The sequence below is a fragment of the Chaetodon auriga genome, chromosome 4 (assembly GCF_051107435.1).
Source record: "Chaetodon auriga isolate fChaAug3 chromosome 4, fChaAug3.hap1, whole genome shotgun sequence".
NCBI classification, from domain to species: Eukaryota; Metazoa; Chordata; class Actinopteri; order Chaetodontiformes; family Chaetodontidae; genus Chaetodon; species Chaetodon auriga.
The window spans coordinates 8932529-8960195 of record NC_135077.1 but is presented as its reverse complement, the minus strand read 5'-3'; the positions used below and the strand labels follow the sequence as shown (position 1 = coordinate 8960195).

Here is a 27667-nt window from a genome sequence, read left to right as displayed (position 1 = left end):
ACACAAAAAGAGAAACCTATTGCCCTCCAGGCTGTACACTGGGGCCAAACAGATTGACTGGTATTATGCCTATTGACTGATTGCCTGGCCGGTTGAATGATGATGATGATGATGATTATAACAATAATGATCATTCCTCTCTGCTACAACATGCCTGTGGCCTGCATTGCATTACTTGGCAGACATGTGACATTAATTTGTCCTTGTGGCAAATGCTTGTGGTTTGGTTTGTGCATGAAAAGGCTTTGGCACTGATGTTAAAACTCTGTGCAGACCTCTCTCTCTCTCCCTCCCTCTCTCTCGCTCCCTCTCTCTCTTCATATACTTCGCTATATTCCGCTCAATAGCTCCAGTCGCGGTTAACGGGCGTGCGGTTGTCAGGAGAGACGCGCGTGCAGTACAGCGTAGAGCTTTAACGGCAGAGCGGCACGGGCTCTCCCCCGCCATTTCCTCGTGCCGAGCCCTGGAATGTCGAGTAGCGGCTCGGGCTCTTCCTCGCGGAAGGAGTTCGATGTGAAGCAGATCCTCAGGATCCGATGGAGGTGGTTCGGTCACCCCACGGTCCCTCCGCCTCACTCCCCGCCGCTGGGAGACTACTTCGCCGGGAGAAGAGCGGGTGGCAGCTCCGGGGACGGACCTTCAGTTAGCGGCTGTAGCAACCCGACTTCAGCCAGCGTAAACCCCAGCTCGGGGAGTCACGGCGGTCTGGTGGCCAGCGGTAGCGCTGGGTCTAACCTGTGTAACGGCAGCGGCAGCAACAGAAAGTTTGCTGATCCGGCGGGGAGTCGGGGCGGTCCGGGGGGAGCGGCAGTTGGAGCGACGGGGAGCTCCTGCCCTCGCTCCTTCAGCCAGCCAGAGTGCAGGAGCTCCGCCGCGGCGCTGTCGTGGGTCTCCCCGCCGCTTCACCGTCGCTCTCGGCCAGTGACGAGCATGGAACCCCCCGGCGAGGCTCCGGTGCCCCAGCTGGTACCCGAGCCCTACGCTCATGTCGGGGTGGAGGAGGAGGTGGCGGCGGCACCGGGAGCGTCGGGCACCGAGGAGAATAACCACCCGGAAACAGACTCCAGCTCTTGCAGGTAGGAGGAGGAGGAGGCTCGAGTTTTATGTCTGCTTTGGGACAGAAACTAAACTTAACAGGGTAATTCACAAAATACACACACTCCTAAAAAGTTAGAGCAGAAGGAGACCTTCTCCACGCGTTGAATCAGCTTTTACAGTTACAGTTAAGCAAGCGATGAATCATTCTGCTTTATCACATTTCACCACCGTCTTCCAGCCAACTCACATTGTGTCACCTCAACGGTATCATGTTCATCATTTCTGGTACACACAGGGCAGGTGGAAACTGAACGTGCTCCCACTGAGTCTATAGAAAAAGTAGATGGGGTGTCCGCTAAGCAAGATGCTGCTGAAACAGTATAAGCAGTAGTGGAGGTCCGCTCATTACATACAGATAGACAGAAAGAGGGAGACGGAAAATGATGGCTGAGTACCTTTGGGACAGCATGTGGCCCACTGATTTCTCCCCTCAACCACCTAATGAGGCTTCACCAAGCGGGCTCATTTAGAAGACACACAGACACAAAAATTCACACTCTTGTGATTATGAGATTTTCAAAGTCAAATTATGACTCCAGGGCTGAGCTCCGCATGTAGCCACATCCTGCACTTGACATTTACGTTGTTTTGTTTTCAGTGACTGATGCTCCAGCTATTACTCACAACCCTCAGCCCCTACATGTTTGTGTGCACATGCATGATGGAGTGTGTTGCATTGGTGTGACAAGGAATTTAATTAATAGTTGCCATGGAGACAGCGAAACAAGCAATTAGGGCATCATAACACCTCTTTGAGCGCATCTGCACAGACCCCCAGATTTATGTTTTTATTATGATGCAGCAGTAAATGTGATGAAGTAAAGGGAGAAATGCAGAGAGAGAGAGAGTGTGTGTGTGTGTGTGTGTGTGTGTGTGTGTGTGTGTGTGTGTGTCTGTGTGTTTGTGTGTGTTTATGTGTGAGTTTACTATGCTGGCATAATGATGCATCTGAAAGCCTCCCATTACACTCTGTGTTCCCAAGACACACATCAGAAAAAATAAATGATTCAACAGACACACACATGCACACTCACACTTAAAAAACAGCTCTCAGTGGGAGTAAATGCAGGTTTAATTTTTAAAATTGATTTTATTCATTCTACACCCACCCCATTTGTTTTCTCCACAAATCTGTATGATTTTATGTGAGAGACAGAAAGAAGCAGAGAAATATGGTTTTAAAAATAGCCTCTCTATTATTATGCAGGGCTTGATGTCATATCTACAGTGATGATGGGAGTCTGGCAGCACTTAGACAGGAAATTACTTATCTTTAATAGCAATGCACACACACACACACACACACACACACACACACACCAGCCTCATTAACATTGACAAAGAGGATTTTATGATGTGAATCTGAGCAGATTTTGAGTACATATTGTGCATGTCCATGGCCTTGCACATGCTATAGTTTTCATACCAGCACAGATATTAGTTTCTGCAGCATACATGTGCAGCCTCATGCATGTATGTTTTGTGATTTGTGTCTTCCTATATGCTATTCATCCCCTCCCTCCGAGAGCTCCTGGGTACAGTATGATACTCCAAGAACACGAGTGGCAGAATCCCAAATGGGATCATGGGAAGGGACGCGTACAGAATCCCAGAGTGGCTGAAGGCTCGCCTCGACTCCACTGATCTCCTCCTCTCCCTTTTTACTTTCTCACCCCACCCAGCTTCCCCCCTTTAATCCTGGTGTGCCTCCCTTATGCTCTCCCCCCCCCTCTGTCCCGTGTTCATCTCTGCCCACCCTTGTCCATTCATTTGCCCTCTCTTCTTTCCCCTGCTAATGTGTTGGGGAAACAAAAGCGTTTGTATGTGTGTCACGGAGGGTGTAACATGTGACCATGCAGGCATCATGGCTCTATGATCACGTCGTATATCAAGTAACAGAACTAAGTTTCATTTGCATTAGCTGTTAGCCCACAGGCTAATCAGGCTAGATAGTTAATCGCAAGGGAGTGTGCCTGTGTGCAAATGTGTGTGTAAGAGAGAGGAAGAGAGCGAGGCAGGGAGAGAGAGACACTAAATGGCAGTTGTGTGAGTGTCCTTGCCTGGTGCAGGGGTTTAAAAAATCTGGCTGCATGGTGTTGATTTGCCCCAGACACATTCTCTTTCTCCTCTCTCTCTCTACCTCCCTCTCTGTTTCTCTCTCAGTCCATGTTGAGTGCCTGCCGGGCTCAATTAAGAGGACTGGAAGGCAGCATTCCCCCACTTCAAAGCCATCTCCTCTGGCAGTATTTAGCCACACCATTCGTCTACATACACACTCGTACGCACACATGCGTGCACGCTCACACAAGCGGGCAGGAAAGCTAGCCAAAAAGCCTCCTTGGAGGGTTAGAGTGGGATAGGGAAGAGAGAAAACAGAGGCAAAGATTGATGTTGGGATGATGGGATGAGGTGGAATGAAGTGAGTTATGGACTAGTTGGAGATATATAAGTGAGGACAGGAGACGGATATAGAGGTGTAGAGGACAGAGGCAGATGGAAGATGACACATCAGCAGCTGCACACACAAAACCCTGAATGTGTGTATGAATGCACATCCTGTGAACGCCACTCACACCATTCATAAAACTTTTTTAATAGTATCTGAGATAAACCTTTAAACCTACAATTGCTGTTTGTTTGTTTTTTTGTTATTTGTGGGCAGTGCAAGGAGGATGTAAACAACACTGACATTTTATTACCTTTGAAGTTGATATAGTGAATACATTAGCAAACAGCAGACATGGAACAACATTAGCATTCATTGGGAGTCGTATTTCTGCATGTCTCTCTCATGAGTGTTAGTCTTATATTGACTTTCTTTTAGCTCTGTTTTTGGCCTTCGTCAACTGTTGAAAGAAATATCAGGTCGTTTAGCTTCTGAATGCTCCCCTGTGTTCATTAGCTACTCGCTAACCTTGTCTGTCTACCGTTTGGTGCTGGGCAGGAGCATACAGTAGATTTATCAGAAAGTTTTATGCATAAAACAGCAAAAATAACGCAGATGAGAGTGAACCAAAACAGTCAAGCCAAGGGACAGAAAATAAAACCAATGATCAAAAAGATACTCAAATGCTCCATGGAGTTGGTGAGTGTAAGTCTAAGTGCTAATAGGATCTGGACCAGAAAGAGGAGACACTACAGATACACACAGGAATGATATCAGATTTATAATCCTGTTTAAGATCATTTAGTCTTCACATTTAAGATCACGTTATGTACACAGAGCCACATTTTCCAGTGCCTTCCCAGAATTTCTGTCTTGCTTTCTCTCTGTTTATTCCTGAGAGAATATGCGTGTGGAAAATTGCAATTTAGGACAGCAGCAAACCCACACACAAACACGTGCTTCCACATCTCTAAAAGAGCACGATTTCTTGACACTGTAGAGTCAAAGTGATTCATCCTTGGAGTATCAGTTCATTTCTTATCTCTTTGTGCTGTAGGGCCAGTCCTGCCTCTTCTGCTGTTAAATTAAAAATGGAAGCTGAGCTCTTGCTCTCATAAATTAAATGCTGGTTTGGGAGCCATGATGGCTGATGATTCACAGGGTAGCCATACTTCAGTGCTTATCTTTGATGAACACAAATGAACACACTAACTCATCAGCTCAGACTAGAAGAATAAGACATAACAGCCCTGGGCTTTTACACATCCACCAGTGGGTAGTGAATGTTGAAGCCATCCTGGCCCGAAATCCTGCTTCATTTCCCATTGTTGGTATAGATACAAGGAAACTGGTTGCCATTAGGGAGCAGAGTAAATTACTGCATATCCTATGGGCTCAGCTCCCACAGCTATTTAATTGGCAGCTTCTCTTTTAAGTGGGCTAAATTTATCTGGCCATTTACTCCTAGTAATTGGACCATTAAAGAGCTTTTGTCTGCTTCTGGCGACATACAGTAACCCTGTTGAAAAGTGAAGGAGCGAATACATGTGAAGGAATGGTACAAAGAAAAAGATGGCACATGGAAGACACAGAGCAGCTGGTGAAGTTCCTTTCACACATCTGTCTCTTTGTCTTGAGCAAAAGGGAATCAGCATCAACACACGCACTCAGAGCCTCTGTCTCCTTCTCTTTGTGTCTGTTTGTCCGTGTGTGTGTGTTAATACCTGTCTTTGTCTGCATGTCCCTGTGTTGGCACAGGACGTCAAACAGCAGCGCCACACTGTCCTCATGTGTGTCGATGGAGCCATGCGCATGTCCAGAGGAGTGTATGTTCACCGCTCTGTCCCACGCCGACGTCACTTTCCGCAAGATGGAGGGCTACCTGAGGACCCGACAGCTGTGTGATGTCATACTGGTGGCTGGAGACAGGCGGATACCTGCTCACAGGTAGGAGCAAAGAGACACGAGAATATACGTTGCAGAGAAGATGTTATGGCTGTAACTAATGGTTATTCTCATCATCGATTAAGCTCTTTGTTATGTGTTAGATTCAGTCATTCATTCATTCAATTGTCAGACTCACAGTCCACAACACACAGATATTCAATTTACATGATGCAAAATAGAGTAAAGCATCAAACATGCATTTGAAAAGCTGCAACCTGTCAGTGTTTTCTGAATGACTTAACGCATTCATCAATTAATCAAAATTGTAGTTAATTGACTTTCTCAATTATTCAGCTACTAATTTTAGCACTATGAATGATAAATGTTCTTTGCCATTGTAAACAGCTGTGTAATACTACTGTTATAGTGACAGAATGAAAGATTTGATGATGACTGCAATCATCAAAACTTGCTTTTTACATTATTGTGGAAAATGAAGGCAGAAGTATAATAAGGAATTTCAGCTTTCATATTGTGAAAATGTTTCTTTTGAGACAGAGGTTTATCTTGGCCCCTTCTTACCCACAACCTGCTGGTCACTCTGTAAATCATACACATTATCAATGTTAATGCACAAACGCACACACTTATTATCACTCTATAGACTCATGTCTATATACAAGATACTGGCTAATCGATCATTCCACAATCATTAGTCGCAGCCCTAAATCCAACATGTACATAAAGTACGTAAAGCTTTTACTATGCACACACAAGCACACACATTACCATTAACTCTTGCATGCAATGATGACACATCGATCACAGCTGAGTATGTGTGTACACACAGACACATGCTCAGATGGACACAGGACACTGTTTGGAAAGAATCTTTCACACACACACAATCACACACATAAAAGTCCCTTTTATTTTTGTAGTCTCTTTGTGCTACACATAGTCAACTGAGCCTCTGAATCATGCATCACACACACACACACACACACACGCACGCACGCACGCACACACACGCCTGTCACCCACCTCACAGTCCCTACTACACTGCTCTGTCCCTGTTGCTCTCTGGGCATGTGGCCACTGGTGCAGCAGCAGGGTCCATCTGCACAAGGATGAGACTGAAGAGTGGTCCTCCACCAGCAGAAAGACTCCTTTTCTCTCACTGCCTTCCTCTTCTGCCTCATTTCATTTAGTCCTCCAGGCACAGATGGTGACAAACAAAAGACCCTGCTCTACGAGAATCCTAATGGTATATGTGAAAGAGTGTGTCGGCATCAGAAGTTGTGTGTGTGTGAGAGTGTGTGTGCCAGCAAGGGGGTGGGAGTAAGACGTCTTTATTTGAAAGTGGTTGTTGTGTTTGCAATTGATTTATTGTATGTGTAGGATAAAAGCGCTTCTCCCAGAACAAAACATGCACCTCCTTTCTCTCCCTCTCTCTGTGTCTTACCTGTACGCACAGACAGATACACTGTACATGCTGAATAGGCCACTTATACTGTATATAGCTGCATATTTCTTGTGGAGTATGTTGCAAGCAGTGCATTTTGAGCAAAACCTAAGCTCTTCTGTATACGTGCTTTAAAAAAGTAGAGCACAATTATGCTTTTTTCTCTGGGGCTATACCCTACAGAAATACATTACCTTGCAAGTCTATTTTTGTACCCCCACATAGACACTTCTGTAAGAGTGCTACCTAACTATTTTAGTTAGTATACCTTTAGTTCAGAAACATTTAGTGTGCTACTGTTGTAGGTCAGTAGATATGCTTCTGGGGCACATCATGTGCGTAATATGGTTCTTGTCTGTTTTTAGTACAGACAGTAAGACTGTGTGTGTGAGTGTTATACAGCCATGCTCTCTGTGACGCTACACTTAGCTTTGAGCTAAATCCTAACAAAGCACAGCTGAGGTAGATTTTAATTTCATTAGTTTTGCAGGAACTTGGTCACAAAGTGCTGGACAAATTTTAAATTTAGGCTAAATTCCATCGTAGTCGGTGCAATGGTTGTGGAGACACTTTGCTCAAAACCTCATGGTGGTTCTTCAGGAAAAGTTAGTCAGTAGGATGCATCGTCAATCATGAATGTCTTCTTTTATGCCTGTCCGTGGTGTAGATGTAGAGATATTTCACTGGATATGACAAAACTTTGTCTTGCTGGTGGTGTGAAAAGTCAGGGGATCAGGAAACATCCTCCAGGGAACATGAATGTCTGTATTAAATTTTATGCAAATTCATCCAATAGTTGAGGTATTTCAGGCTAAACTGGTGACCAACCGAAGGTATGTCTTCTATACCCTAATTTGTGAGTATGTGTAGAGAAAATTCATAATACCGGTAGTTGAATAAGTCTCTCGTACCAGCCCTCCTGTTGTTTTCCCTTCTCTGTTTTTCCATTGCTGTATCTCTGCACCAAACAGTCCATCCACGTTCAAACACAAACAGACACACAGTGTTCAGTTTCCAGCTCTTGCCTTCTTTCCTGAGTCCAACTCGGCTGTTTCCTGCTCTCCTCACTCTGGCATTTTGTCTACTCTGTGCTCTTTCCATTGCAATGTGACACACCGCCTGCCATGTCTCTGTCTTCAGCAAGATGCATTTGTGTGTAAATAACCCATCGCTGTATATAGCCTGTGTCGCTCACTGCAAGTCAGACAGAGACCCACATGAAAAATTAAGAAGTAAAAATGGTGTGTGTGTGTGTGTGTGTATGTGTGTGTCAGAGAGAGAGAGATAAGAAAGAGATACCCGACTAGAGTACTGGCAGGACAACTTCCTGCTGAGTATAGTGTATTTTGACATCTTTTTCTGTAAAACACACGCTCGCACCACTCTTCTCTGCTTCAGGCTATCTGTCAAGGTCCCAGTGTCACACACAGTAATGAAATTATAAACATATACACATTAAGTACACACACACACACACACACACACACACACACACACACACACACAGTCATGTCAGCCGTGAAGTCAAAAACACACGCAAGGACAAAAACAGTGCAAGCAGAAAATCAGCCGAAAATTGTGCATGCACAAAATCATTTTGAACCTGTGGAGATCTGTTAATTTATCTGTCAAACAGAGCTCTGACATGAGCTTCATCGCGATCTGTTTACTTATCATCAGCCACACAGATCAAGATATTAAAAATACTGAACCCTGCAGTGATCACAGGACTGCTATATGTATGTATGTATGTATGTATGTATATGTCACTGTCATTTTGCACCCATTCAACACTCACAAAGTCATTTACAAAATCGTCTCCAAGAGCAAAGAGCGAAGCTACTGTTCGTGAAATATTAAATAACGAGTATTTCCTGGTGCTATTTAATCACAGTGACACGGCAGGGTCATGGATTGTTGCGGTGGGGAATTAATTTACTTTTTTTTATCAGTGTCCTCAAGATAATTCCTCTCTGTCCTTCATCTGGCTTGCTCTCCATTATGCCATTTATCTTTTTCTGCGACTCATTTGCCTCTAAATTTTACATTGACCTTTCACTAAGCATGCTCCTCTCTCTTTCTCTTTCTGTTTCTTTCCCTCTCGTCCGTGAGCTCAGTTGCTGTGATTGATACGTGCAAATTGAATAATCTCCTCTCCGACTGCACGGATTGGCATGTCTTTTACAAAGCATGCCAGGACTTGATCTGGCCAGGGCTTTGACTTCTTTTCTGTTGTTTTGTGTAGACACGTCTGTGTAAAAAGATGAAGCCATGTGTAACTAAAGAATTGAGAAATGTAGTGAATAGAAATATGCTTATTTTACAGGGTTGACGCAAAAACAAAAACCTCTGTTGAGAGTTAGAACATGAAATAAGGAAACAGGCTGTATGTTGAATTATAGTACAGCGCTGACCTTCGAGTAGCATGACCATGGTTATTTTTGCTCATTTGTTTGCTTTGTAAAATCTATGAGTGTTCAGAGAATATCACTATGTTAAGCCAGGAGATGTGTTACCGACTTGTTAAAGTGTGTGAATGCGAGAAGAGCTTCTGGCCCTTATGGCATCTCTGTGTACATTGTGCCACTTCTTCCAGCATCTTTTCCAAATATCAGTTTAGATTCACATAACTGAGAGATCTTCTAATGCTGCTCTGATTTCAAAGAGTGAATAACTCTAAACAAATAAGTTCAGGTAAATCTCCCTTGTGTCACAAGTCATGAAAATTCATGTTCAATATTAAAAACATGGTTCTATTGAGGAGAAACTTGCTCCACTGCAGTTTGACTATAAGGCATTGAAACGTCTGAGGACGTCAAGCTCTTTATCTTCAGTATGCTCACTATGCACAGACATCTGGAGAAGCCTCAGGCCCATGCCAGGCTTTTGTTTGCACAGTTTTGTTCCAACAACGTCTATTCAGAATGAGGAGTATAGCCTCCAAGATGGGTCCCATTTGGAGGAGATTTATTTCTTTAGGGGAAATCAGGCAATTTAATATTTAATATTACATGCACTAATGAGTGATTTTTATTATGTCTGGAGTGCATACATTGAGGATTTTTGCGCTCTAGCACAATAATAATTATGGTCCATTTATTTACTGTTTTTCAGCCCACTTGGTTGTCCCCCTGTAACCATTTGGAGAGATAAAAGGCATTAGACGGCGTTTAATTCAGACTTGTGCTGTGTTGAAAGTGTAAAAGTAATCCTGGTGCATGTTCAGACATGAGACCCACTTGTTTAATTACCATCAGATTAACATAAAGGGGTCTGAAAGGGGTTTAAGTCTAAATCAAGCAGTGAGTGGATTTATGGAAACTAGTATAGTAACTACGACATGTTGTCCTACAAGGAAATGTTTTCTAGTAAACGGTCATACTCGAAGGCAGAATGGAAAGCAGGCTGTCATAGAGGAAACTAAGACGTTCAATATGCCTCACAGTCCTCAAAGGACTTCATAGTGACGCGCTTGTTGGTTCACATGGAAAGTGACAGAAACTGTTTTTTAAAACCTGACAGTGAGGTTCAAACCCTGCTTACTTTCTCACCTCCACACAGCTGGCCAATCACTGCGTGACGTGGGTGTGAATGTTGGATTGCAGGTTTTAGAACGATTTGTTGGACGCAGCTGTTGTGAGGCGTCGGGGCATGGGGTTTGAGACGCTAATCAATCATCTGACAAGCTCCTCCTTTGGAGCATGCTCATGCTTTTAATGTGACTCTGTGATGTACTTTCAGGATGATAATACTGTCCCTTCATTTCCAGGCAGCATCTTTTCCTTGCTCGTCCAGACTTGTCCTGTCAGCAAGGTCAGAACATTCTCTTCCTCCATTACAGCTGTCCATCCTCTCTAAGTGATGTCTGACACTCTCCCTTTTCAGACTGGTCCTCTCATCCGTGTCAGACTACTTTGCGGCCATGTTCACCAGTGATGTTAGAGAAGCTAAGCAGGACGAGGTGAAGATGGAGGGAGTAGACCCTGATGCATTGTGGGTCCTGGTGCAATATGCATACACAGGTACACGGGCTCCTCAAATTTCTGTAGAGAAAATCACGTACTGTGACGAACTGGTAGTTACCAGACCTGGTTAAATTTTTATACAAGTAGTAAATCAGTCACGTTCAACCATTAACTATTCATTATATTTCAAGATGTCGGATTTTAAAAGAACGTAGATGTTTCTTATACTGTGTTTACACGGGAGGGGTAGCATGAGCAGCACATTAGCAGAGCGGCAGCTTCTGCGCTCTGTCTTTGTCTAAACAAGATGCATTCAGGCACAGTAGGTCACCCACGGTTTGGCAGCACTCAGAGCTCAACACAGAGTCACTGTAGTTACACACATAAAACAGAAGAAAATAGACCTGAAGAGTAAAAATACGCTGGAGGTGAGTAAAAAAGCAAGCCCTTACCTGGTTTGTGTAGACAGCTGTATTGATTAAAGGAACACATTTTTGCCAACAGACGTGCATGAGACAGACAACTGAAATACACAGCTGAAATGCATCCTGTATCGACACGCTGTTAAAGACCAAAACAAAAAAGAAATTAATCTCATATATACAAGTATTGCAGGAACAAATGGGCCTGGGGCTGAGTGCCACAGACGGATTAACACGTTGTTCCCATCTACCTAACAGTAACAAGTTATTTTTAACAGTAAATGAACAATTCAGATTCCAATATGAGGACCGCATGCAGTAGCCATGCACATCTCAGCCTCAGCTAAGTGATGGATTGGCTCTGTTTACACCACTGCATCACATGGGTCACACAGTTTTAAGTATTTTTTGGATTGCCACGATAATTCTGTTGGCGACAGACTCCTTCAGAACCCCTCCAGCTATTGTTATGCATGTGTTAACTTTTGTAATTGTAGAACAGTGTGAAAGGCTGGATAGGTATAATTAATTTTTAGTGGGTTTTGGTTTGGGATTTGAGGTGAAAAAGGATCTCCAAGTACTCGTCTTCAGCAGCCATCATGTCCTCCATGATAACGAAATGGTTCATTTCAGTCTCACTTGAATAAAAAATGAAGGACTTTCATGATTATTTGCTCCTCTCGAACTCAGAACCATTTAAATGATAAACACTGTAATATGTGCAGTCTTTTTGTGATATCTTGTCTTTCTTGCCATCTGACTGTCTTCTCTCTTCTTCTTTCTTCTCCATCTCCTCTCTCTGTCTTCCAGGCCGTCTCGAGTTGAGGGAGGACACCATCGAGTCTCTGCTGTCGGCCTCCTGCCTGCTGCAGTTGTCGTCGGTGGTTCAGGCTTGCTGTTCGTTCCTCATGAAGCAGCTCCACCCCTCCAACTGTCTGGGTATCCGCTCCTACGCCGACGCTCAGGGCTGCCATGACCTGCAGAGGGCTGCTCACGCCTACACCATGGTGGGTACACCTCCAGCGATCGTAGAGCCGCCACGAGAAAATGAATGAAACAACTGCTTGAGAAAATATGGATCTGAAAATGATCATGTAGCTTCAGAAAGACCACGGGTGATGTTTAGGTTTTAACAATTCACAGAAGAAGAATAAATAGCCTCCCTTTCTCGACTGTTTACTACCTCTCTTTTCATCTGTCAGACTTTGGTCATTCTCCCAGCCTTCGTGTTATTCTTGGTAACAAACTGGTTTCTAGTTCTCAACACACCACACACCATTATCGCCACAATGGCAGTTTTCAGCACATGGTTGCTATGGTGACTGTGAAATAGCTCTTCCATCGACTTGATCATTCTTTTTCTTTTCTTGTTCTCTCTTGTCTTTACGTGCCTTTTTTTTTTCCACCCTGCCTCCTCCTGTGAGTCTGACAGCGTCAATATTCCTCTCTTCCTCTCTCTGTCTGTTTCTCTGTAAGTGGATTATTGTTAAACTTTAATCTGGGGTAATTATGTCGTGGAGGTGGCTTTATCTGGGTGTGACTGTCTGCCTGTGTCTGTAGTTCTCTCACACACACACACACACTTCACACATGTGCAGGAGCTATACAATACAATAGACTGGCCAGAGAGACGTCTAGATTGTTTCCTTTTTTTCATTTGAGATATTCTATTCATGTGGAAATCAGATCACATTCACATGTTACGTGCTCTTCCCCTTCTCCAATTTCAATATTTCCCTCAAAATGAATAGATCATTTACAGAACGGACTCTGTGTTTGTGTATCCAGTTTTCGTTTCTACTCCGTCTGCATTCATTTGCTGCTAGAGCTGAAACGATAAGTTAATTATCTGATTGTCAGAAAATTGCCCTGCAGCCTATTTTGATAATCAATTAGTTGTTAAAGGAATCCTCAGGTTCCACCTTCTTAATTACAAGGATTGTCTTTTATGATAGTTAACTGAAAGAGCAATTTGAAGAAGTAACCTTACGCTTTAATGGAGGCTGTGATGGACATTTGTTACTATTTTGTGACATTTTGTAGACCAAAAAAAATGATGTGCAGTTTAATCGACAATGAAAATGATTGTTAGTTGCAGCCCTGCTCTCCATTTGTCAGGCAACCTCTTATACCTCTAAATCAATCTACCCTTTTCTCATCCACCCTTTTGTTCTCCAGTTTTTCATCCATCTTCCACTGACCTTTCTCAAGCCTTCATTTCCTTCCTTTTTTTTCCCTCTCCTGCCAGCCCTCGATCCCTTTCCTCTCGCCACTCATATCTTCCTACAGTTTTTTTTTCCTGTTTTCACTCCTTTTTTCATCTGCAATTCATTATTCATTCGTCCTTACTCTTGTGACACTGATCTGACTCTTTCCTCCTCTATTCTTAAAGCCATTTCATCTCTCTGTCCACCAGGAACACTTCTTGGATGTGGTGGGAGGCCAGGAGTTCCTGTTGCTCCCAGTGGAGGAGATGGAGAGGCTCCTCACGTCTGATGACGTCAACGTGCCGGACGAGGAAACCGTGGTAACCTCCTTGTTAACGTGGGTCGGTCATGACGCCGCCTCGCGAGAACGTCACCTACCCTCGCTGCTGGCGCACATCCGACTGCCGCTGCTGCAGCCACAGGTGAGAGCTGCGATGGGCTCAACAATGTGAAAGGGGTCACTCCAAACAATGAACCTACATAGAATTATCACCTGAATCTGCAGCTCCCCTCAGCTTGATGCAGCTTTGTGTGTGTTTAACTGTCTAGCCCCCAGCAGGCAGCTGTTTTCTGAGAAAATGCTCTAGAAAGTGCACGCTACATACTCAGCACCAAATGACCACAGACACAGTTAGCGACTCATTGGTGAACATAGTGGAGCATTTAGCAGCTAAAGAGCCAGATATTTCCCTCAGGAGAAGGTGGAGACCAAGAATAGAGTTAGAAGAAGGGTGAATATTGGACTAACATCCGTCTGGTGGCTAGAAAGACGACTCCAAATTAATGATGGTCCCATACCATTTTTCGCAGTGCCAATTCTGATACCTGAACTTTGCATATTGGCACGAACCCTGTATGGATGTGATATCATTGTTATCATTGTTGTATGGCTTGGCTCTGGTTTAACACTTTGTAAAACATGAACAAATACATACATACATACGTATTTTATCCACTAAGTATCTACACTGATACTCATTTGGTGTGTCAGCTTGATGCATCCTTATCATTGATAATAACAGTAAAATAGTAACAGCTCATAAAACAGTTTCATGTCTGTCAGTGTCACTACATTCTCAGCTGCCTCCCTCTTTGTCTCTGTCCCTCCTTTCTCCTTTGTCTCTTCCCTGTCGTCTCCTTCTCTCTCTCATGCTCTTAAATCAGTTAAATGGGCAATAATGAATCTGTATATTGCTGAGACGCGAAAGATTAATTACAAGCGTTAACAAGCGCACATTAGTTAACTTCTGTGTTTGTGAGGTTGTTGTCTGCTTTTCTTGATGTGTGCCATCAATCAACACACTTTGAAGCTGAAACTTTACGACATAAATATTGTAGGAGCTTTGTTGCTCTCACAGCGAAAGTGTGCGGCAAGAGTTTATATCAGTCTTCCTCCTGATTATCTGCTGGTTAATTTCCACTCAGTATCCTCTTTAGGCAATTAGAGGGACTATTGCCATTGCACTTAACATACTGTAGATCACAACCACACAACCATTACAGGTGTATGCTTTGGTTGTATCTGTGTATTTGAGTTTGTGTGTGCGTGTGCTTGTATCTCCACACTCTTTCTCCACCTCTCTCCTTTCCTAGCTTGTATAGCAGTATCTTGACTGGTAATGTGATGCTGAAAAGTTTATATGCAAGGCAGAACCTCAGTTACAGCCTAGGGCATCGGGTACACTCACACACAAACACACACACACACACACTCACACACACACACACACACACACACATTTCAAACCTTGATGAAATGTGATATCTCTCTTAACTGCAGCTAAATTATCTGTTCTCTCCATCTCCCTCATCAGTCATTTCCCACACTATATATAAAGAAACTGTAGAGATAAAACTCCCCCTGTGCCCCTCCCCCCTCCCCTTTGTCTGCCAGAGTCTATACATCTCCCAGGTTTTGCACTTGTGTGGTATACAGTATGAATATCTCAGATATATGGCTTTAGCCTGGTCAGCTGAAATCACAAGCAGCTCTAACATGTAATCGGGGGGAAGATGGATGGCAGAGAGGTAAAGCAGTAGAATAGCACTAGAGCAGAGGGAGCAACAGCAAGGCAGACGTGGAAGTAAGGGTCGATTCAACCTTTAACAGTGTATACCACCACCACCACCATGCCAAACTGCCGAATGAATTAACGTTCAGCAACCTCATGAGCTGTGAAATGCCAATAAAACAACGTATAAACCTCACACAGTCAACCGATCAATATTCATCAACCAATTAGTCAGCTCTCTATCTAGGCCGCTATGCGATTACTCATCAAGAAGATGTCAATGCATCAAATTAATACCTTTAATCCCCTCTCCCTACTGTCACACGCACTAACAGAGACACACTCACTCGGTCTGTAATCTTCTCAGTGGAGCATCTGTGGGCTGTTAATCGGACAGATTTACAGGGTGTGTGGGTGTCTTCATCAACAATCAGTAATTAATCTGCTGATTGTTTTCTTGAGTAATCAGTCTTAAAAATGGCAGAGAATTGTTTAAAAAATAAAATAAAAATACCCATCACAGCTTTTTTTTCTGTCTCTCTTTTATTTTATTTGCTTAATTTTCTGAAAACCGGTCAAAACCCAAATATATTCAGTTTCCTAACATAGAGGACAAGGACATGAGTGAAATTTCCCTTTTCCCGTTGAATTTTTGGCATTTTTGCTCAACAGAACTAGAGTCTACAGCCGTGCCAACATAATCACAATAACAATGCTAGCATGCTGCTATTTAGCAAGGCTAATGCTAACAATGTTCAGCATTTTTGTTTAGAATGTTAGCATGCCAACGTTTGCAAATTAGCACTAAGCATTGAGGTAAAATTTTGTCAGGATAATGGCGCAGATAGGTCAAGGAATCAACAAAGGTCATAGGTTTAAGTCTCTGTGTACAATAAATAGCTGTACAACATTTCAGGTCAGTCCATCCAGTGGTGACCAGCGAGGGACTAATAGAGAGTATGCTTCATCTTCTGGGGACAATGAATATTAGCAACCAACAAACTGATTTTGCCATCCATGTAAATGACTTACTCTTAACTGTCTAATAATTTTAGGTCTTGTGTATGTATGTGTGTGTGCATGTATGTGTGCCCATGTATTTACATTGTGGGGACCGTGTGGAGATGGTGGAAAGGCAGGCTGTTCTTAAAAAGTCAAGATGGAGACAGGTAGATGCTGGTAAGAGCATATCTTGCAAGGGGAATGCGGGGGGGGGGGGGGGTAAAGCATGAAAAATATACATTGCTGGGAAATGTGTGTGTATGTGTTTGTCTGAAGTGTCCATGCTGTGTGTTTTAAGTGTGAGCTGAAACAGAGAGGAGAGAGCTCTACTTTCTCACTGCCCACTGTGCGGTAAAGAGAGGACAGAGAGGAGAAGGTGGGACGCCTGCAGGATGCAGTCTTATCTCATCCTCCACATTCAGTCCCTCACAGCGTGATGGATAAATAGCACAGGAGAGGACAAACACGGTTTTCTATCTCTGTCCTTCTTTATCACGCACACAAACGAATGCTGAAATAGAGTTCACCCTAATTTGTCCCTCTGTGATTGTATGCAGTGGAAGCGTGGGTTCACCCTGGCGTGTAAGCTGCTTATCCATTTACCATGCTTGCTTTACGCTCTCCACGTCTGCCTGGGAAAATTGATTTTATATTCAGTGACCAAATTGAATTATTTAGGCCAAATCTTCATGGTGGTTCGTGGGAATTATGGCGGAGAGCACGGAGGAAAAAGAGGGTGTAGAAATAATTTAGCATTTTCTTTCCCCTTTATCAAATATCTCCTATTGCACTTGTCACTCTGTGATTGAATGGTAGCAGCCGTTCCTGAATGTGTCCCCACTGACTTCACTTCAGCCAACACACACATAGGTGCAGGGATACACACAGTCTGGAAACTTCAAATGACTTTTATAGAAAAAAATCAGTCTCCTCTGGAACCGCGACTGCTTTCCATCCATTAACACACATGCGTACACAAACACACGCAAACACACACCTATCTAAATGTAAATCATGTAATTCATGCCTTCTTGCCCTCAGGGGAAACTTGTTTCTCATCACCCTGCCTCTCTCACAGGCAGTGATTTCCTGTGGATGTATTTTAAGGAACAGACTGGTGGATTTAAGTGCTTCATGCTGCAGCCCCTGGCTGTCTGTATATGTGTGTGTGTGTGTGTGTGTGTGTGAGAGAGAGAGAGAGAGAGAGAGAGAGTGTGTATGTGTGTGTGATCATAGATGAGGTTAGAGGGTATGGACTTGAAAGCTGATGAGATATTGAGGACAGATTAGTCCTCTCGTGTGTCAGATGATCAGTGTGTGTGTGCTCTTGTGTATGTGTGTGTGTAAGCAGTAATGGCTGCAGGTCTGAACTGATCTAATCTCTCAATCAATGAGAGAACAGCTTTCTTTCGACCCTCAGACCTCCACAATCAGTGATAACATCGTAACCTACACCCGCAGTACGCACACACACACACACACACACACACACACACACCCTGCTTCAACTGCTTGTTGAAAGCATTTGTCACATGTCCCTGTGTGTTCATGTGTGTGTGTTTTTCTTCTTCTTTTTTATGTGTGTAGTTCTTGGCAGACCTAGAGTCCAACCCTCTGCTCCGGGACAGTATGGAGTGCCAGCGGCTGCTGATGGAGGGGATGAAGTATCACCTCTTGCCTCAGCGCCGGCCCCTGCTTCAGAGTCCCCGGACCCGGCCCCGCAAGGCCACCGTTGGGGCCATGTTCGCCGTCGGGGGCATGGACGCCACAAAAGGTAGAATAGTCACTTGCACATAACCACACACAACCAGAAATTTGCTGCATAGTGTATATAATTCATATTATTGTAGGTATAGTATAGTTATAGTGTATAGTATATAGAGTTGTATAGTTTTATTTTTTTCAGGTCATTTTTGCCTTTATTCAATAGTGTACAGTAGAGAGCTGACAAGATGTTAAAGTCAAACTCAAATCAGGGACATTGTGATGATGTGGTCAGTATATCTTAAATCAGTCAATTATTTAGTTGGTCAATGAAAAAGTAATCACTATTTTGGTAATCAATTGATTTTTTTACGCATAAATGGCTAAAATGTGGGGATTTTTTTTTCTTTTTTTGTATATAAGAAAATACACAATTAGCCCTAATGTAGCCAGTAGGATGTATAATTAAAGAATGTAAAGTTCACAGACATTTTATCTTAATTATGACATGATGGAATAACTGTCTCATAGTTATTAGACCTTTGTAATCATGAGAAAAGTCCAATCTTTAGTGGAGATAATCATAAACAGAGCTCATTGATCCATGTGTGCTTGCAGGCTCTGTGTCTCTACACACAAAGATACAGTCTAATTTTAGGGGATAAATGAAAGTGGGACAGTCCTACCTTGACCTGACATCTCAAGAGTGGGTATCCTTGGTCAGGTTGGCCAGTATTCTACACACTGTGTTGATAATGGGAAGCAAAAACGACACCAAAAAGGGAAAGGTGTTCCTGGGAAGGTGCAGATGAATGCACTGGAACAGGATGTAGCCGCAGGCGCTACATTCGATGTAGCTGGACAGTTCAAATGTGAAGAAGAGCAAAATTGGAACACAAGGGGCCACGGTTTTACTTGATTTGTTATCCTGTTGTTTTTTGCAGGTGCTACCAGCATCGAGCAGTACTGTCTGCGTCGGGACACATGGAGGCAGGTGGCCACCATGAGTGGACGGAGACTGCAGTTCGGCGTTGCTGTCCTCGACGGCCGTCTCTATGTGGTGGGCGGCCGAGATGGACTCAAGACCCTCAACACTGTGGAGTGTTACAACCCGCACAGCAAGACCTGGAGCGTAATGCCCCCGATGTCCACGCACAGGCATGGCTTAGGTGAGCCCCTTGTTTCACTGTTACACGCTGAAAAGGGTTTGCAAAGGTTGATTAGTCGGAAGGACAATGGATAATATTTTTGTTGTTTGGATTATAAATATAACATTACAGAAGTACACATATTTTAAAGAAACATGCTACAATATTTTATTTATTTATTTATTGTTTCATTAATTTTTTTATCTTTTGGTTAAAATTGTCTTTTCGCTCCAAACACAGTGAGGTCAAAGATCAGTTTCAGCTCCAGAACAGCGCCTTTCCAGTAAGTTATTGAGTGTCATGCTCAAGAGCACTTCAAAAGGCTGAAATGAACCCGTGTTATCTTGTTTGGAGGGCAGTCTCCCCACTCACTGTGTAAGCCCACTATTAGAATGACAACATTTGAGAAGGCGTGCTGTGCTGGTGCTTCATTGTTTTTATAAGTGTGTGCATGTGTGCGTGAAGGGAGATGGGGATTGAAACACACATCTGGCACCACAGATGTTCTGGCAGATAAATCCCTTGCGTATGGAGGTGTCAACATGCTGCTAACTCTGCACGCCTAATGCCCTTGCTGTATTTGCGCACACACACACACACACACACTCTTGTCCTAAACGTGTGTGGTTTTATGAGCTTGTCCGAGCTGATGGTGTTTTGGCGAGTTGCCACGATTTAACCATACATGTGCAATTGTGTATCGCAGGGGTAGCCGTCCTAGAGGGGCCCATGTACGCAGTTGGCGGACATGATGGCTGGAGCTACCTCAGCACAGTGGAGAGGTAAGAGGATACTCCACACAGCTGTTTTATTCTGTTATTTACTTTGCATAAAGGATCAGTTCAGCTACCGTACAAAATATATATATATATTTTTCTTCTTCTTCTTCTTTTTTTTTTTTTTCTCTCACTAACCTCTTTGGTACCCAGCCATGCGAACAGTTTTGGTTGTATTTGACAAGGTTTTGAGATATTTGAGTCTGAAATCTCTGTCTCCATCCCAACACAATGAGGTGACAGTTAATAGGAGTAGCGGTATAGGAATATTTTTTCAAGCTGTTGACAGCAGGTTCTGTGGATGTTTATGTTTGTGGGAAGATGTGTCGCTTCTGAAAGATGCAGTGATGTGAAAACAATCTCTTAACTGCACTGCATCTCTTGTTGGAACGTTTTTAGAGGGTCAGATTAGTCACGTTTCACCATGTGCATGACTGAGAAGTTGTTTACATCATTTTTACTAGGTGGGACCCTCAGGCTCGCCAGTGGAGCTTTGTTGCAAGTATGGCTACACCCAGAAGCACAGTGGGAGTAGCTGTACTCAACGGCAAGTAAGTGACCTCACACATTGCTTCACATATGGACATTATCCAAGTTAAACATTCAATATTAGCACACGCACTGTAGCACTGAACATGCTTTTTGGCTGCTCGTGATGATACATAGGCTCCATATGCCATAAAAATAGTTCATTTGTAAGATAAATCCAGTGTTAACAGTTAGGAGAGCAGAGACCAGTGGAAAACATTTTTCACTGGCATGAAACCAAACTGGTTCAGTCTTGCAGGAAGCACCTAAGCTTTTTATCCAGAGGAGGAAAAAATCAGAATTCGTCATGTATCTGTGTGTTTGGAAGATGAGAGTAACAGAGACAAGGTCATGTTACTCTAACTGCTGTGCGAAAATGCCTCCTTTCCTGCACAAACTGCAATATCAAACAGTAATGGAAATGATGACAATACTCACAGTCACACAGCAAACCCACACGCACATGCACACACACACACACACACACACACACACACACACACACACACACACACAGACACATTTATACATATTAATAGTGGAAATTTGATAAGTTCAGGACTTGAATCTCCTCACTTGCCCCAGAATTCTCCAGCAGCCGACAGTAGAATTTATTAGAGTTGCAATATTTCACCGTCGTTTTTATTATTCAGTGGCTCAGAGAGACGCTTCAGAGAAAGGCTTTATAGATGCTAATTAATACAGAAACAACTGATTCGGCTAAGCATTCCCAACAGTGTGTGTGTGTGTGTGTGTGTGGGTGTGGGTGTTGGTGTGTGGGTGTTGGTGTGTGTGTGTGCGTGTGTGTGCGTGTGTGTGTGTGTGTGTGTGTGTGTGTGTGTGTGCGTGCGTGCGTGCGTGCGTGCGTGCGTGCATGCGTGCATGTGCAGGGCTGGGTGCACGTGTGAGTGTGCATGTATGTGTTGTGTATTCACTGGGCTCTTCTCCTGATGGAGCTCATTACTTGCTTGACTGGTTCTGATGCACTTCTTTCCTCACCCCCCCAACTCTAGACTCGTGGATGTTTGTACACGCACACACACACACACACCACACACATGCACACACACTGAGTGACTGCTCAGGACTGTGATGCCTCAAGAATGTTGGATGATTGATTTTGCTCACCTCAGTTTGTCCCCAAATCCTGCATACACCCCCCCCACACACACACACAGACACACACACACACACGCACACATAAATGCACCCTTATACCATCTGTTTCAGTGTCACTAAATTGAAAAGGGACTTCCAAAGTGGCAGAACATTGCCCAGAAATGTGGGCAATGTTTTGTGAGTGTGTGCCCAGAGGGATAACACCACCTTCTGTCTTCCTCAGGTTGTATGCAGTAGGAGGTCGTGACGGCTCATCCTGCCTGCGCTCAGTGGAGTGTTTCGACCCCCACACCAACAGGTCAGAGACAAGGGACCTCATTCGACCAGAATTAATTGCCAACTCCTGTTTTATTTCATGTCTGCTGCTCTTTGTAGCCAAGCGCCTCTGTGCTTTTAAGGTTATTTACTCACAGATCAAAGGAGACACCTAACCCTCTGAGGGTGTTAGAATAAACCACGTTCAAACAGCTTCTGTTTATCAAGTGTGTTCATTACAGTCATCACTGGAAGCGCTGAGATGAGGTTCTTATTGGTCCTAATCTCCTTTTTTTTTTTAAATAAAAAACAAAACTGAATACATTGTGAAAGATTTTGAGTTCCTCGGTTCCTCAGTGTTTGAGACAGTGGGAAAATCAGCTTTTTTTCTCTTTCCCTTCCTGATATTTTCAACTTCCATCTGCAGGTGGAGTGGTTGTGCTCCTATGGCAAAAAGGCGTGGAGGAGTGGGCGTGGCCACATGGCACGGCTTTCTATACGCCATCGGAGGTCACGATGCTCCGGCTTCATCCCTTGCATCTCGGCTAAGTGACTGCGTGGAGAGGTGAGTCTGTGCATACTGAGAGTGTGTTCGTCTGTGTGTGTTTGTGTGTGTCTTTCTCCCTGCTTCCAGTCTTTATGCTAAGTGAGGCTAATTGCCTCCTTGCTCCATTCCCTGCACACACATGTGATTGACTGTGATCTGGAGTAAAATGAACTGACTTTAATTTCTTGTCTCACTTTGTGTGTTGTGTGAACATGTTTATATCGTGTGTGGTCTCTGTGTACAGGTATGACCCTCAGACAGATGTGTGGACAGCAGTTGCCCCCATGAGCATCAGCAGAGATGCCGTTGGTGTTTGTCTTCTTGGTGACCGTCTCTATGCTGTGGGGGGTTATGATGGACAGGTGTATCTCAATACTGTCGAGGCTTATGACCCTCAGACAAATGAGTGGACACAGGTACACACCCAAACTCACACACACACCTAGAAAGAGTCTGTACAATCTAATAAGGTCTATTCTCTTATAGTACACACTTACAGAGATTTATATGCATGCACTTGCTCATATGACTGTAGTTCAGTAAGAAGAAGTAGTAAATCATGATCTATGCCAATAAAGTTGATTTATACACACACACAATCACAGTTTGACCTTCTCCCAGCTCCTCTCCCATGTATCTTGCCATGTTTTCATTGTTATGTAAATGTGTCTTTTCCTCATGCTAATATTGTCCTTGCCGCGGCAGCAGTGGAGGAAAGAGGGGACTGTTTCAAAGTTGAACGGTTTCATTCAATAGAAGCATATCGCACTTCAGTTTATACCTCCGCATAGCCTCCGAGGATTTCCAACCAAAGTCGCTGGAAATCTGCTTTTTTGGAGACAAGCACCATGCTGAGAATAAGAGGGGGTGTGGGTGGGCAGATTCAGGGACCACTCAAAGTGACGCGGGGGGATGAGGACTAACTGAGATGTGAGGGGACCATTAACTGTGTCCTCTGTTCGTTGTCAGAAACTGAAATGAACACACCAGTAGATGGCTTGTCTGTCCTGTCCTAGTAACAACACTTCCTCTGCCTGTGTTAGCACAAATCTGTCAATTTTTTTTATTTCCACGACAGATAACGTGGGTGGTGTGTTCATGTTTGAAATTAGGTGACTGACAGACAGCTTTGACTATCTGTGTCTACTAAAACTAACAGGACTAGACAACCACAAAAGGCTCAAAGCTTCCCTCAGAGCCGAAGGATTATTGTCACTCCCCTCTCCCTGCTGTGCTAAAGTCTGTGTTTCCTTGGTGGAGAGTGACAAGGTCAGAGTCAGGACACCGAATATCAATGTTGTGCATATCCTACATTCCCATAATAATCGCTTCCCTTCAGTTGGCTGTCTGAAGTTCATTCTTGACCTTACAAACAACAGATGGCAAAGGAACTTTCCATCACGTCACATGATCTTTGTCAGCAGATAGAGTTGTCCAGTTGAAATGTTGATATTCAAATTTCCATTTTATCTGAGCACTTTAAAGCTGCAATAACTCGTTTTTTGTTTTGTTTTTTTTGGGGGGGGGGGGGGGGGCAATCGGCTGCAAAGGAAGCAAGCTGTCAACACAGCACTGACATGTTATCACCTTCGAAACTGATGTGACGAAATTTTCGGCAAACAGTGTCTCATTTACTTATTCATCAGGCAGACACAGAGGAATATTTAGAGTCGTGTTTGTGTCCACCTTATGATTCAAAGTCCAATATTCAACCTCTTTTAGCTCTATTTTTGGTCTCCACCAACTCGTGAGAGAAATATCTGGCTCTTTTGCTGCTAAGTGCTCCACTATGTTCACCAGGTAGTTGTTAACTATGTGTATCTGCAGTTTGAAGCCGAGCAGGTAGTTTAGAATGACTCCTTGGAGCCCTTTCACTTAAATCAGCAGCCTGCGGTGGCCAGAAACAATGCTATGAGAGCAGTGAGAGTGAACCAACGCAGTAAAGTTGCAGCCGGAAAACGAAATAAATAAAACAGGTATAAAAGCTGAGGGGAGCTGCAGAGTCGGCTGATAACTGTTTGTCTATCACCACCAGTGACCTATTAAACATTACACATTGTTGCAAAATATTGATTAGACGCTTTAAGGACTTGTCATCCATGTTGGCTTGAAATGTCGTTTTCAAGGTCGTTGAGCGTACAGTATTGACGATCCGACAAAAGCCCCCCACAGCACTCAAGAATATAATAGAATTTTCCCAACTCCAAACAGGAGCACGGGATCTTTTAACTCAGCTGAAAACATGAAAATGACGTGATTTCACACGACTGTGGTTTTGCTTCTGTTTTTTTGCTTTTCACAGGTAGCACCTCTGTGTGTGGGCAGAGCAGGAGCATGTGTGGTGGCCGTCAGACTGTGAAAACACCAGCGTTCAGTGAAGGACTGTGCATGGCGTGACCCTCTGTGTCACCAAGAAACCTGTCTGCCCGCCAGCATGTGATCACCGAGTTGGAGACTGATTACGAACACACATCAGGTTTTACACTTCGGCAAAGTCAGAATTTACTCTCCTTAGCGACCGCCCGCCATTCATTTTAACGTTTAGGATTAGGTTACAGTTATGTCATGTGTCAGTCTGCCATAGAAGTGAACCACCATCACTGCCACTGATGAGGAATCTGCAGTTTATCTGAGCATGACAGAACAGCTGTCTCACACCTTTTTTTTTCTTGCCTATTATTTTTTTCCTGTAGACAAGTTGGGACACACACACACACACACACAAACACACACACAAGTAAACCTACATGTCGGCCTTCAGCTTTTATTCCTGCTGAGAAAGGTGAGAGAGGCAGAGCTTGTCAAGACAGTTGAGATGCCTCATCGCTTTAAGCTCTCGGTTTTCCTAACAATATCTGATAGTGTGTATTGATGCTATTTTAATATATTCCCTATTATTTTATGCTGCAGTTTGCAAGTGCTCTCCTCCTCTTTCTCTCCCTTTCTTGCCCGCTGACGGATGGAAGAAAGACTTTTGACATAATCAGCACAACCTTATGAACAGCCATGCTGTAAGAAACTGTGACGCTCTTTATTCTTCTCAGTCAAAAACATATCATCAGGCTTCATCTAATGTTTCTGTGTGTATGTCTTCCATGTTGCATCAGCTCGCATCTGAAGCATAGAGTACACTGTGATATGCACGTTATTGTAGCTTTTTTACAAGCTACTCTGGCAAATTATCCAACTTTTTTTGCTTTTTCTTTTCAACTTTATAATCCTGCCAGTGTTCACATAATTGAGGTCCATGAAGTATTATTGGGTTTACAGCCTGAGTAATAATAAGAGTAAGTGTGGCCCTTTGTTGATCCCTGTAGGGAAATTTTATTTTCAATTTCCCACGGAGCAAAGGGTCAGCTCTTTTTTCAAGCTTGGTTTTATACAGAGTCAGTTCAGCTTTTCTGTCCTACCCCTCTTTCTTCCCCTGTAGTAGTTCTTTCTGCGTGTGTGTGTGTGTGCGTGTGTGTGTGTACATGTGTTGGGGTGCTCAGAGATTGCAAGGAGTGTATTTTTATCTCAAATGAGAATCTTCCCGCTTCCCCTCTCCACATCGTCGATTCCCTGCTGCTTTCGCTTCATCTTCATTTTCCCATTTCATCACCACACTCACAAACACACACACACACAATCACACGCACACACAAGTACATGCACCACTACGCTTTAGTGCAGAATTGGATACCCAGACAAAATGAACAACAGACCATATAATGAGACCATGAATTTAATAACATTGGTTCAGCTGGTGCGACGTTTTGTTTGATGTCGAGTTCAAAGCGTTATTAGATTTGATGCTGCTGCAGACAAAGTATCAGACATTAGTGGGAAATGAAACGACCTCATGTGTTCATATTCGGGGGCTTGTTTTCGGTAAACTCACATGTCAAGAAACTTGAAGAATACAGAGATGACTGCTGAGTGCAGGTTCAATACTTAAATGCCACAGTCACTTTTGCTTTGTCTTTAATTGTCTATTTCTCTTGTGTAGCTCAATCTGCTCCTCTGGTGCGTGTGTGCGTGCATGTGTGCTTGCGTGGATGTGTGTGTGTGCGCACGCCTAGTGTACGGAGAGCAAACTCCTGACAGTGAGAGGCAAAGCAGGCATCCTGTCTGAACTGACAGATCTAGAGCTAATATAGCCCACAGGATGCACTTCATAAACACACATGGACATATCGCATATACACACACACACACACAAACACACACATTTAACCACACAGCTGAAAGCCAAGTGCCCCAGGAGCCAGCGAAGATTGAAAAGCCTCCCATACTTGCCGGCATGACATCTAAAAAGCAGACACGGGCCAGCTAGCGATTCCCTACAGCTGAGCTGATGTTTATTCAAGGCTAATGCACAGCTGCATTATTCTATTTTCTTCCCCTTCAAACCTGCCCACTGTTTATTTAGAGAGTAATTCTCTTTAGATCAGAGCAGAAGAAGTGTGTCACCTCCACTGTGTAGATGTAGTCAGAGAGTTTGATTTCAGTCAGAGGTTAATAATAAAGACACATTCCAAGTCAGTCTATATATTCAGTGTATATTATGTACATAATAAATCTGTATGTAGTCTTATTGCATTATGCTGTATATTATATAGTGTACACTAAATATATCATGTTATCGTGTGTTTCTTTTTGTACCATGCATTGAGATGAAGAAGTAATAAAATGATGCTTGGTGGGAAAAGGTGAAGCTGCTCATCTCCTCTTTTTGTACCAGAGTACTACACCTCCTCTTTTCCTATATGAATTATGTATGTACAATAAATATCCTGCTGTAATATGCTGTTATTGGACTTTTATACATTAAAGTCAAGGTGTGATTTAACACTTGTTTCTGTTTTTTTTCCCCTGTGTAAAATACTAATGTTCAGCAGTTAAACACTAACATGTAATTCTTGTTTATGGTGCAGATGTACCCACAAGCCGTTTCCATGTGTCACAAAAGCACTATAAATGTCATTATGGTGTAAGTTTGTGTGTTTATATGTGGCTCTTATCTCTAACAGCATACCCATTGGAGCAGCCCTAGCAATGGCCTTTGCAGTTCAGACATTTCTTTATGCGGATTTTGCTGTTTAAGTATGGCTCTGAATTAATTCTCTGGGTCTGGAGGTTAATATGGACCCTCATTACTCTAAAG

The 27667-nt window shown here is 43.4% G+C and overlaps 1 protein-coding gene across 1 annotated transcript; it reads left to right on the top strand.

Moving 5' to 3' along the window:
• The first annotated feature begins 345 nt into the window (after window positions 1–345).
• klhl5 (kelch-like family member 5) lies at window positions 346–27351 on the top strand. Its single transcript, XM_076728546.1, has 13 exons — window positions 346–1076; window positions 5243–5431; window positions 10722–10858; window positions 12034–12230; window positions 13640–13852; window positions 18032–18218; window positions 19093–19317; window positions 20003–20078; window positions 20537–20623; window positions 21943–22017; window positions 22402–22539; window positions 22766–22937; window positions 24824–27351. Exons 1-13 carry the CDS (start codon window positions 469–471, stop codon window positions 24878–24880), a joined length of 2361 nt encoding a protein of 786 aa, XP_076584661.1. The 5' UTR covers window positions 346–468; the 3' UTR covers window positions 24881–27351.
• Window positions 27352–27667: the final 316 nt, after the last annotated feature.

Bases quoted from the DNA above. Each gene is read 5' to 3' on its own strand.
- klhl5 (XM_076728546.1), top strand. From the start codon at position 469: ATGTCGAGTAGCGGCTCGGGCTCTTCCTCGCGGAAGGAGTTCGATGTG. The intron at 22,018-22,401 runs GTCAGAGACAAG...TTCCATCTGCAG, and splicing joins TTCGACCCCCACACCAACAG to GTGGAGTGGTTGTGCTCCTA. The intron at 22,938-24,823 runs GTACACACCCAA...TGCTTTTCACAG, and splicing joins AGACAAATGAGTGGACACAG to GTAGCACCTCTGTGTGTGGG.